General features: G+C 38.3%; 1 protein-coding gene across 2 annotated transcripts in view; it reads right to left on the bottom strand.

The window, feature by feature from the left end:
• LOC122555264 (NXPE family member 3-like) overlaps positions 1-12,460 on the bottom strand; it is a 31,159-nt gene extending 18,699 nt beyond the window's left edge. The window contains exons 1-2 of one of the 2 annotated variants that reach the window (XM_043701083.2): positions 12,344-12,460; positions 4,453-4,630 (exon numbers count right to left, since the gene is read on the bottom strand). In XM_043701083.2, coding sequence (XP_043557018.2) covers positions 4,453-4,566 — 114 coding nt within the window. In that variant the 5' untranslated portion in view covers positions 4,567-4,630; positions 12,344-12,460. The remainder of the gene's footprint in view (positions 1-4,452; positions 4,631-12,343) is intronic. The other variant, XM_043701084.2, reaches the window with a different exon arrangement.
• Positions 12,461-13,347: the final 887 nt, after the last annotated feature.

Raw genomic sequence — 13,347 nt, 5'->3', positions numbered from 1 at the left:
AAATAGAGACCACAGCAGGTTAGTGCAGAGGAGAAGTGGGCCAAAGTGCACCAATTTGTGTTGCAGGTAGTAGACAGACAGAACGTGTTACGGGTAGCGCATGAACTGCCTGTAGGAGGTCACCAAGGGGTAAGAAAGACTCAGGCCAAGGTGTAAAAACATTTTCATTGGCCTGGAATGCACAAGGATGTAGTTAACTTTTGCCATACGTGTCATACATGCCAAATGGTAGGTATGCTACAAGTGGTAATAAAGTCAGCACCTTTGTTGCCAATTCTCACATTTCAAGAACCTGTCACACAGGTTATAATCGATTGTGTAGGTTCCCTCCCGAGAACTTAAAGTGCTAACTATAGTGAATGTGTTACCAGATTTCTGGAGGCAACTCCATTATGGAGTATTAAGGCAAAAAGGTTGGTAGAAGAGTTACTAGCTTTCTTCATGTGGTATGGGTTACCCAGAGAGATTCAGTCAGACTAAGGGTCAAATTTTACTGCTAGGCTAATTAAGGAGGTTATGGATAGCTTAGGTATAGAGCACTTTAAATCAAATGCATATCATCCTGAATCCCGGAGACCTTTACAAAGGTGGCATCAGACCTTGAAGACCATGTTGACAGCATACTATCAGGATTACCCAAATGATTAGGATAAAAGTATCCCACTCATATTGTTTGCCATTAGAGATGCCCCAAATGAATCTACTCAGTTCATTCCCCTCAAGTTATTATTTGAGCATGAAGTGAGAGACCCTTTAAAATTCATTAAAGAAAAATTGACAGGACCAAAATTGGAGGCCTCACACTTAGATTATGTATCAGAGGTGAGGGAGAGATTAAATCAAGGAGGTGAGTTACCTAAATAGCACCTAAAGAGGGCACAGCATAGAATAAAGCAGGTGGCAGATAAAAAATCTGAGACTTGGACTTTTCCCGAAGGGTTTATGTGTTAGTATAGTTACTAGCGATAGGAGATCCCTTCAAAGCCAGGTTCAGTGGTCCCTATCAAGTTGAGGAAAAGTTGAGTCAGGTGAACTATCTAATAAAGATGCCAGATTGGAAAAAAACAGTATTGTGTATGTCATGTGAACATGTTGAAACTGTATTATACTAGGGAGAAAAAACTGGAGAAATAGGTGTTAGTTACTGCCCTGCAGAGTGAAGAATTAAATCCAGACGATGTGAATTTTGATGTGCTTCAAAATAGATTAGAAAATGAAGAAGTTCTTGAGCAGTGGGATAAGCTAGTAAACTATCTGTCTCAGGAGCACAGAACATAGTTGAAAGATTTGTTACTGCAGTATAAGGACATATGTAACAATCAGACGGGGGGGGGGAAACAAATGCTATTGTACATGAAATGGATGTAGGGAATACTGCTCTGATAAAACAACACCCCTATTGGCTTGATCCTTTCAAAGCCAGATTGGTCCAGAAGGAGGTGGCGGCCATGCTCAACAAGGATATCATTGAACCGAGCCAGAGTGAGTGCAGTTTGCCGATCGTAACCCAACGAAACCGGACAGGACGCAACTATTTTGTGTTGATTATCGGAGGGTCGACATCATTACAAAGTTGGACTCATATCCAATTCTGAGATTGGAGAACTGCACTGAGAAAGTTAGACAAGCCAGTTACATCACCAAGTTGGATTTACTGCATGGTTACTGGCAGGTACCTTTATCAGAGACAACGAAAGAATTTTCTGTGTTTGTAACTCTAAATGGGCTATATCAATTTAAATGATGCCTTTTGGAATAAAGAATGCACCAGCCACATTCCAAAGGCTCATGAACAGAGTTGTGACTTGGTTAAGAAACTTTGCAGTCTTTTGGGAAAATGTAGGGATCTTTAGTAAGTCCTGGAAAGAACACATGGTACAGTTGGCAGAGCTCTTTGAATGACTATGAGAAGTAAAACTGGTAATAAACTTAAATAAAACAGAATTCACAAAATCAGAGGTGATGTTCTTGGGTCATAACATTGGTCATGGAAGGTTGACGCCATGGAATGCAAAGACGAAGGCCATCGAGGAATTTTCACGACCAACCTCAAAGAAAGAGGTGCTTCGATTCTTGGGACTAAGTGCATTCCATCGAAAATTTGCTCCAAACTTCAGCAGTATAGCAACCGTTAACCGATTTGCTGAAGAAGAACACAAAGTTTTGGTGGACAGAACAGTGGCAGGAAGTAGTCGACCATTTAAAAGCAACATTAACCACTGCACCAATTTTAACTACACAAAACTTTTCAAAACCTTTTAAAGTTGTCATCGACGCTAGTGACATAAGAGTTGGAACTCTACTGCTATAGGAAGATGAGGATGGGATTGAACTGTCAGTTGGTTACTTTTTAAAGAAACTCAACATCTACCAGAGAAAATACACCACGATTGATAAAGAACCATTGAGTTTGGTACTGGCCTTACAGCGTTTTAATGTGTATGTCACGAACTATGTATACGGATCACAAACCTTTTACATTCTTAGAATGCTTTAAAGACAAGAATATGAGAATATTTCATTGGAGTCTTATGTTACAGACTTTTAATTTACATATCGTATATGTTGCGAGTTGTAAGAATATAATCACAAGTGTGTTATCGCAGATTTAATGGATAAAGTATAGATGAGATTGGTATCTATTCATTGATAGGTGGGAATAAGTTAATATGAACTTATATTAAAGTAATTTGCATGTCATGATATTGCAGTTAAGGATTAGAGAAAAAAAATGAAGCCATCTTTTTGTTAGGATTGTTCATTTTTTCTTAAAGGGGGAGGTGTTATGAAGGTGTAGGGGTACTGCACCTTTAAGAGAGTTGAAAAGCTAGCAAGGACTTAGAAAAACAAAGAGAGTCTGGAACAAGGTAACAATTTAACATTTAGTCGAAACTGCTAGAGTAGCTGGGTTGCCATGAGATGAAAACAAATTCAAATTCAGCCAATCAGTTTAAATTATTCCCCAAGATACCAAACTCCAAACAAGTTTGAATATAGTATTTTGATAATATTAAAGTCAATGAAACAATTCAATGTTTCGGGGTATAAATATCAGACATTGTGAACAGTTAGCCAGAGCGGCAAAGAGAAATGCCAGAAGACCAATAGATCTAGGCTGCTAGTATGAGGTCTCCAAGAGGTACTGTCTGGAGAAGGAGCTTGCACAGAAAAAAACATCAAAACCAACCTGGAAAGAGAGAATCTACAGAGGAAACTCTACCGAGGAAACTCAGCAAAGCTGACTGGTTTTGAAACGTGATTATTTTTCTGTAAGTTGTAATTGGGGAGGGGGGAGGTAAAAGATAGGTTTAAGAGAAAGGCGTTGTAAATAGTTGTTAGTTAATCTTCTTTGTTAGACTTTAAAAAATTGTCAATTTTGACTTTAAAATCATGACTTTTGGGATAGTTCTTTGCCTCTCGAATTTTAACAGATTATAGCACAGGGTGAATCTTATCTGTGTGTCTGGTTTAAATTAGCAGAGGGGCTTACCCCATGTTGTAACAACATCTATTACAGTCTAAAAAACTCCTGAAATCAATAAAGGAAGTGTTTTGAAATGAAGATATCCTGAGGGTTATACATCACTCAGTGATTAAAGAACTTGCAGTTACACACAACATTCTAGTATCTGGTGTTTTATTCTTAATGAACAGAAAAATAATTGGTCATCAGCTTTGATTTCTGATACATATCATACCATTAGCATGAGATTAAATGATTCTCTCCATGCTATCAATCTCAGTGGTCTTCCTTGGTAATTTACTGCAGATGTTTACCAATTATTCTACCAGTTCTCTCATCATAGGTTCTATTTTTATATGTTTTGCCTTGTGGATTTGAACACTTAACCATTGTGAGCAATTTGCCCAGATCACGTATCAATTCTCTTCATAATTCTAAAAGCCCTAGAATTACATCATGAAGTGATTACATCTGAACACATCAGCCTGGTTTTTATATTCCCAAATTGGCAGTATGGGTTAGAAAATTTCCTGACTTGCTGGACCAATCCCAGGAGAAACTTTCCAGGACGGCAGGATCTTTGTTCAAGTCAAGTGAGTGTGGAGTGCAGCAAATGCAAGCTCAGTTTAGAGTTGGACCTGCTGCATCAGGGTGCAGATGTGATTCCTGAGTATGCTGATGGTTTGGACATCAAATGGATTGAAGATTTGGGTCAGTTGTGGTGCACTGATGTTCAGAATGGTTACTGGGGAAAGAAACTGGAAGGACACTGATGCCTATAGGACAGGATCCCAGTAGAGAAAGTTATGGAAAACATTGAAAACAATATGGAAGCTAGAAGAAAAACATGTCATTACAAATAACCAAACCACAACAAATCTAGAAATACTTTCCATTTGTAATACAAGTGTCACATTTTAAACATGGCCACCTCATACATTGTTTTTCATATCAGTTTGCTGTGAACAAACTTTGATTACTCCACCCACCTTGATTTGTGCAATGTTTAAAATGAGAATTAACAATACCATCAGTGTCAGCAATGCGTAAACGCAGAAGGACGTGGGATAGCGAAACAACGAGCTTGTGGATTTTCCATCCATACTTGGAGTTCACTGATTAACTTGACTACCAAAGAGTTCAGAGAACCCTTCCTGTTTCAAAAATCTGGGGGAGGAAAAGCAAAAACAAGCTAAGCACTGAAGGTCATTCATACTATTGCATCTCTCTTATATCATTTCATTTTTTTACTAAAACAGCAAATGCCAACAAGTGACCATGTTGTAATTTTATCTTTGAATGTCAGGTTGCCATTGCAAAAAATACCAATGAGTCAATAAAGAAATAGAAGCTGAGACCATTAAAGGTAGAGTCTGCCTATTCTTTGGAGTAGTGTTCTCTTTGGTAAGCATTATCTGCTATCATGTATGACGAGTAAGCAGCAAATCAATCAGCGAATTCAGAATTGAAAACTTTTACATTCAATGCAAATTTAAATTGTTTAAAGTTTAAAAACAAAAGCCATTTCAATGGTGGTATGCGAATAACAGCATTATGTCTTTATGTTCATATAACATTCACAAGGCAATGTAGATGTTAATAAATAATGTAATGATCACATTATTGTTTCATCCTTTGGCATGTTTGTAAGACTGTACAACGTAGCTGTTGTCATGACTCACTGGAGTAACCCACTGAAATCAAGCCTTCATACTCCCAGAGTTGTCACTAAAATGTTTTAAAAATATCATGGCATGAAAAAAGTTCTTAATTTTCCTGTCTCCTAGACTCAGGTTAATATAAATTATGGACCAGATTGATGTATTTAGATTCTCTATAGTGTGGAAATAGGCCCTTCGACCCAACAAGTCCACACCGCCCCTCCGAAGAAAAACCCACCTAGACCCATTCCCCTAACACCGTGGGCAATTTAGCATGGCCAATTCACCAGACCTGCACATCTTTGGACTGTGGGAGGAAACCAGAGCAAACCCACGCTGACAATGTGCAAACTCCACACAGACAGGCAGGAATTGAACCCAGGACCCTGGTACTGTGAGGCAGCAGTGCTAACCACTGAGCCACCGTGCCACCATAACTACTATTTATTAAAAATATGTAGATTCTAGCCAAATGTAAATAGCTATGAGCAGTTGATATATAACTCTACCAGTTACTCTAACTCCTTGTAAAAACTCTTACATGCATATACAGACATGTACAGACAGATAAAAATGTTGGTGTCATTGTCTGAGGGAAAGCAAATACTGAGAAATCAGTTGAATGGACAGTTCAGTTCTAGCATTGGATGTGCTTGATTTTCGTTTCGCAAGTCCTCCAAATCTCCAATTTTTTCTGTCTGAGCTCAGTTACGTCTTCACTGGAGACATAGAGTGACTGGTTCACAAACTATAGAGTCCATGACTTATTGATTAAAAGCAACACCTTATAGTAACTAGTGAGAGAAGACAACTGGCTCTTCTTAGCTTCAGGTATTTCACTAGGTAGACAGAGAGAGCGAGAAGAGAGAGAGAGAGACTACCTCCCTTTCCAGAGGTCCAAGGGCTTGCCCTGTATTGTTCATATTCATAAACTATTTAGCTATCCAAGAACCAAACAAAGAGTTGACAGTTGGCTGAGGAAATTTACCATCTACAGTTGGCCATAATTGCCCAAACCAATCAACTATTTGATGCAGTTTGAATCTCACTTTACACAAATGCTCCATATTGTGCCAGCTACCCTTATACCTTCCTCCATAGCTTGCAAAGCAACAATGTAAACATACTCACAAGGGGTTTCAGTAACTTACTCTTTAAAAGTATAGCAATTCCTTCCTCGATCTTTATTGTTAAATAGGGCTTATTTCCAATTCTGTCCACAACCAAAAACAAAAAGAAGCAGACTCTATATTCTTGACTTTGTGTGATAATGCATAGAGGGTGGTGAATTAATAACCTTTTTTAACATCTCTCATGATTTTTATTTTTATTAATGTCAATAGAAATGAGGGAGATTTGAAATAGTAGGAGGTTGATTAGTTCGGTTGGCTGACGGCTGGTTTTTGATGTAGAGTGATGCCAACTAAATGGTTTCAATTCCTGCATTGGCTGAGTCTGCCTTCTCAACCTTGCCCTTCACCTGAGGCATGGAGACCCTCCAGTTAAACCACAACCAGGTCATATCTCTTTAATGAGAGACTCGTCCTGTAGTGACTTTACCAGTATGATAGCTTGCAATTCCAAATTTTCATTGATTCAAATATCACCATCTGTAATGCTGAGGTTCATACCTCTGTCAAGAAAATTAGCCTGATTACAAGGCTAGTGACAATAACACTATGGCACCACCTCCCCATTGCTACCTCGTCTCCCCACAAATCTCTGAACCTAAGGCAACTTGGTTGGATTAAAAGTCTGCTACTTGAGGATGAAATATTCAAGTTCAGTTCATTGCTATGCTGAAACCTTGGTGAATTTTTAATGTAAAGAATGGCTTTATCTCTGACATTGAAGCCACTGTTGAATGTTTGTCTCCTTTAAATGACTTTTAGTTTCCTCAGATCATGTCAGGGTACATAGTTGTTTTTATTAATATAGTAATACTACATTAGTAATGTAGTGTAGTAATTTCTCCTTTTTAAGTTGTAACACAGTAGACTTACATGTATTTCTTCCATTTGCACCTACACTCATTTTGAATGACCTCATCATGTTTAACCATAGATGCTAAAGATGATGAATTCTCTTCATTTTGCTCCTTCTAAATATCTGAATTGGTTGCATCAAAGGTCTACTACCAACTCCTGGTAATTGTGTTGTTAAGGATATCAGATTCTAAAGGTTTACCCGTGGTTGGAAAACAATTAAGTCGTTCTTCCAAAACCGTGAAAACCTTTGTGGTTTATTTTTTCCCTCAAGTTCAATGAACAATTTTCTAAAATCTATGAAATCTTCTTTTCTTGAGTTACATTATGTTGATCACTGGTATTTGCCTCCTGAACTGGTTGAGGTGTTTCAATACACGATATAGTAACAAGAAAGGAAAGAAATATGAACGAAAGAGTAAGGCCGATTAGGGACCGGGAGGAAATCTGTGCTTGGAGCTGGTGGACATTGGTAGGGTGTTGAATAAGTACTTTATATTCTGTCCTAATTCAGGAGAGGGAGGGTATATGTACAGAGTTCAAGAAGAAGGAATATGAAATTCTTGAGCAGATTGACATAAGGAATGGGGAGGTTGATAGAGCTTTTGGCAGACTTAAAAGTGGACAAGTTCCAAGATCTGGATGAGTTGTATCTCAGATTGATGTGGGAGGAAATAGTGGAAATTACAGGGGCTCTGACCCAAATTTTCAGATTGTCTCTGGCCAGAGGTGAAGTGCCAGAGGATTGAAGACAGATAATGTGGTTCCACTTTTCAAAAAATGGTGGTCAGGATAAACTAGAGCATTATAGATCAGTGAGTCTCACATCAGTGATAGGGGAACTACTGGAGAAAATTTTGATGGAGGGAATTCATCCACTTGGAGAGGCAAGGTTTGGTCAAGGATATTCAGCATGCTTTTATCAGAGGTGGTCATGCCTAACAAATTTGATTGTTTTTTTTGAGGGGTGATCATATCTGTCGATGACAGTAATACATTTGATGTAGTTTATATGGATTTTATCAAAACCAAGCATATGGGATCCAGGGTAACTTGGTAGGTTCCAAAGTCGGCTTAGTGGTAAGAGACAGAGGGCAGTGATAGAAATGTGATTGTGTAACTAGAGACCAGTTCCAGAGGCAAACCACAGAGATTAATGTTGGCTCTCTTATTGTTTGTGATACATAAATGATATAGAAGAGGATAGGTATGGGGGATGGTGGTGTGGAATATTAAGTTAAGAGTTTGCAGAGGACACACAGATTGGCCAAGTGGTTAATATTGAGGAAGACAATTTTAGTTTACAGGAAGATGTAGATGGGTTGGCCAAATGGGCAGATCAATGGCAGATGGAATTTAAACTTAAAAATTGAGTTAATGAACTTTGGAAGAAATAACAAGACAAGGGAGTACTCAATTAAAACAGAACACTTGGAAACTCAGAGGGACAGAGGGATCTTGGGGTGCTTGACAACAGATCCCTGAAGGCAATATGGACAGGTTAATAGGGTGGTTAAGAAAGCATACAAGACACTTGCCAGCATCTGCAGTCCTCAGTTTTGCTTATTTGCCTTTATCAGTCATGACATGCATTATAAAAGCTATGTTGGATCTGTGCAAAACTTTAGTTAAGTTACAGATGAAGTATTGTGTGCAGTTGTGGTCACCACACTGTAGGAGAGATGTGTTTGCACTGGAGAAGGTGCAGAGTACATTCACCAAGATGTTACCCCTGAGTTGGAACGTTATAGCTATGAAGAGAAGCTGGTTAAGCTCAGGTTGTTTTCTTTAGAGCAGAGAAGACTGAGGGGGAACCTGAGTGAGGTGTGGGACATTATGAGAGACATGGACAAGGTCAATAAGAATTAGCAGTTCTCCTTAGTTGAAGGATCAATAACACAGGGAAGAATTTTCAGGTGAAGGGCAGAAGGTTTATTTTAAAAGATCTTTGAAATGTTTAAAAGTGAATAAATGATGCATTTCTCCCTAACATGGAGATAAGACTACTCATGTCATTGTCCTCCATTTTCTTAATGGTTTTCATACCTTTTTAAACAACATAAATTATTTTGTTCTCTCTGTTTCTTTTGCAGATGTACGTTTGAAAAGAAATGGTGTCATGCTGCTATTGCAATTTTTCGAAAAGTTTTGATTGTGCATTAAAAATTAGTTTTTATTACTCAGAATTCTAACCTAAATAAACTCTTTTTTGTCTTTGACATTTCCTCTCTCATTAGTTGAATTATATAGCACTTTCTACAATTTCCTTCATGAATGGCCTTCATATCAAATATTCTTTTCTTCTTTATTGAAGATTTTGAAGAGTTTAGCAATGTTCATTATTAAATATTATGAATTGTGCCCTCTTTTAATTTCTCAGCCTAAAGTTTTCCTTAAATGTACAAAACATCATCTCTCTAAGGGCCTTAACACTCTTTAGGTGTCCAATATTATGTGACATCATTCTGTTTTTCCCTTGCTGCTTTTTAAGACTGTGGTCTACATAAGCATTTTCAATATTTTCCATTAATTCCAGTTGTTTTCAGTTTCCAGCAGTATTAGTTACTTGCTTAATGGGAGCAGACAGCCCAGAGTGGCTGCTGGCGAGAATGAGAGCAGGGAACAAGTGGCAGTAGTAGCCAGAACAGGCTGCAAGGTGGTGAGAGCAGATAGCTGGGGCTCCGATGAGGGAGAAGTTGAGCCCTTGTGAGGAGGTTGAGCCAGGCAGTTATGGACTATGGTGTTCACCTGTTAACTATGCTTATTTCTTTTTCTACATTTTAGTAATAAAGACTGTAATGTTTGACTTTTTAACTTTGTTTTCCTTATTTTTCTGCTTTGTACCTAAGATTCTGTTCCCAGAAACCTTTGTGTCTCAGATGATGCCGTAAGTGGTGACGTGCAAACATTTTGCTGACTCATGTCAGTTGATGTAACAATAAATGTTTTTTTTAGAACTAGGATCCCTACAGTGTGGAAACAGGTCCTTCAGCCCAACAAGTCCACATTGACCGTCCAAAGAGTAACCCACCCAGACCCATTCCCTTACATTTACCCCTGATTAATAACCTACACGATGGACAATTTAGCATGCCTAACTTGCACATTTTTGGAATGTGAAAGGAAACTGGGGCACCCAGAGGAAACCAATGCAGACACAAAGAGAATGTGCAAACTCCACACAGTCAGTTGCCCTGAGGCAAATCTAATTCAATTGCTAACTGTTGGCTCCTGCACTCGCTGAACTAATTGGCTCTGTGTGTTTTTGTGTCCTCAATTAACATTTTCTTATTTGCTTCTTCTCAGATAGTTGGATATTTTGTAGAACAAAAGACTTTTCTTTCAGCTTTTGCTAGTTGCTGTTACCATCTTATAATGTCAGGAGACCAAACCTCCAGTAAGTTACAATGGTGTGAATGAGAAGCCTCAGGTAGATTCATTGCCACCAATCTTTTATTTTGGTATCACTCTATGCTACTGACAACATGAGGAAAAGAAACACCACATATAATCAGCAGGAGCTAAAAGATTTCATCTGAATAACCAGTAAAGGTTTACAATGTAGTTCTTATTGACTAGTTATATCACATCTGAGATAAATGCTAGTCACTTGTGAGATACCATGCTCAACTGAAAAGTACATATAAGTGCGACTGACACATTCTAGAACACAAAATTAGAGACATCTGCAACTCCCAAGAAGAGACATCTATATCCTTAACATGATGGATGTATGTGATCTCATTATGTTAGCTAACTGTTTCAGATACATCCTATCATATACAGCAACATAACAAATTTGTAAATATAAAGGAGTGTCTTAAAGGAACAAAGAGAGGATATGGATTAGGGAGGAAATACCAGAGCTCACAGCCTTGACAACTGACACAACAGCTACCAAAGGTTGAGTGAATAGCGCAGGACTCCTGAAAGGCCAGAAATAGAGGACTGGAGGAATTTCTGAAATTTGTAGCACTAAAGGAAATTATCGATATGGAAAGGGTGAAACCTGGGTGGAATCTGAAAGCAAGGATGAGAATTTTAAAATTGAGCAGTAACATTATTGTAACCGATGTGAGTCAGTAAACCTAAGTACAATGAGTGAAAGGGACATGGTTCATATTAAGACACAGCAAGCAGAATTTTAGATTAAAATTAAGTTAATGGAGGGCAGGATATGAGATTGGTCAGGAGTGTGTTTAAATACTTAAGCTTAGAGGTCATGCAGGTTTGAATGACAAGCAGAGGATGAACTAAGGCTGGAACAAGGTTGAGTGATGAATGGGAGTTGGAAATGGACACTTTTAATGATGGTGCCACTCTGTGGTCAATGTTCATCTTGGGACCAAACACAAAACCAGGGGAGTAAGCAGGTGAGCTCAACTTCAGTCATTTAGCAGCGATTGGTATAAAATTGGGAGGTGAGGGAATGGATTTTATTGTGATGGCCAAAGATTAGTTTAATTCAGGAGATTTTTGCTCATCTAGTAAATAAGAATCCAAATGAAGCCATCAGCAGGAATATTAATCATAGAAGATAATGAATGCTTCCCTGTTTACACCTCAGGTTAAAATCACAAACCAGGACCTGAAAGATGATTCATCTGGCCTGGAGCAGGTTTCCTTCCTGTTTAAAATTTAAGATGCAGTCAAACAGATGTGTAGCAGGAGATGAATGGGAAAGTCCTGCTCCATTTTAATTGCTAGCCTGCTTGGTTTCTGTCCTATTTCTCACAACTTGTATTTGCAGGAGTTTAAAGATAAAGTCTTTGTGAACTGGATCTTTGCCCTTCATCATGCAACTTATGTACTGTTTCTTTTTTAGTCAGCATCAAACTCCTCATCAGGCACGGCTTCCATAGAATAAAAAATAACTCATGGGGTGTTCCACATAATAAATGATAACCTTAGGGAAATAACAAAATTAAACTCCAATATTATGTTAAAGCTTGTCAAGTCTATATAAAGAGGAATAGTTTAGATATTTTATACAGAAGATGGACAAGGAATATATCTAAGACTGATTTATACACCTTGCATTTAAATCTTAGAGAAAAGAGCATGATAAAATATGAAACATGAAAGAAACTTACGAGTAGTCACAACATTGGAGTTTGCCTACAATTTTAAATCTTACTCCCAGAACAAAATGAAATGAAGTTAGCAGTCAGAGCAGAAACATTCTATTAACATTAAGCTATAACAATCAGCTGTCATAATTATTTTTTACTTACTATATCGTAAAACATTTTTAGAAATACATATGTCTACGACAGTACAGTTTTTAATCCAGACTGCTGTTCCTTGTTTTTTCAGTCAACTGTCATTGAAATGGTAAACGTGAGTACACTTTGTTCAGCATATGATGGTAATAATCAACATGGTACAAATATACATAAGGTATAATATTAACCAACTTAATGGTTTAAACGAGTTGTTTAGTGGATTAAGTGTGCCTTCACTCAATCAGAATTGTATCAGAAGTATCTGGCCACAAAACTCCATACTTTAATGTCTCATTTCGTTTTGAATATAATTGCTGTGAATTACTTCGTGAAAATGTACTGTTATTTCTTCTCTTGTTTTCTTTCCAATTTTATTTCTCTGTTGCTTACTTGCATTCGCTACATCTTTAAATATTGCACGCCCCCGGTTGGTTAACTGAAATATTTTGTTTTGCAATTCTTTAACTGTTGGACAAATGTCTGGGTCCTTGTTTACCGTATTACCTCTAGTTAACTGTCACACTAGCCACGAACAAGAAGAGACTCCATGTGAGCGTTTGTGATCAGTTTCTGTAGTTTTCCTTCCTGTGGTCATTCCAAATGATTTACAGTTTGTTAATATTTGAGGAAGACAAGCAGGGAATCTATTGTGCAAAGGTTACGAGTGCGATTAAGCATGGTGCTGGAAAAAGCACAGTGGGTCAGGCAGCATCTGAGGAGCAAGAGAGTTGACGTTTTGGACATAACTTTTCTTCAGGACTGGGGAGGGGGAAGGGTGCTGAGACTGATTCCCACAGCTACCTTGACTACACCTCCTCCCACGCCCCCCCCCCCCCCCCCCCCCATAAAAACACGATCCCCTACTTCCATTTCCTCCACCTCTGCCGTATCTGCTCTCAGGATGAGCGATTTCACTCCAGGACATCCAAGATGTCCTCCTACTTGAAGGACCATAGTTTTCCCTCCCATGATCAACAGTGGCCTCAATCGTGTCTCCTGCATTTCTTGCAGCT

This window comes from Chiloscyllium plagiosum, unplaced genomic scaffold (assembly GCF_037043375.1).
Source record: "Chiloscyllium plagiosum isolate Xiang-an unplaced genomic scaffold, Cpla_swu_hap1 HiC_scaffold_12, whole genome shotgun sequence".
NCBI classification, from domain to species: domain Eukaryota; kingdom Metazoa; phylum Chordata; class Chondrichthyes; order Orectolobiformes; family Hemiscylliidae; genus Chiloscyllium; species Chiloscyllium plagiosum.
Note: the sequence above shows the minus strand (reverse complement) of the source record. Positions and strands in the feature narration are given on the sequence as shown.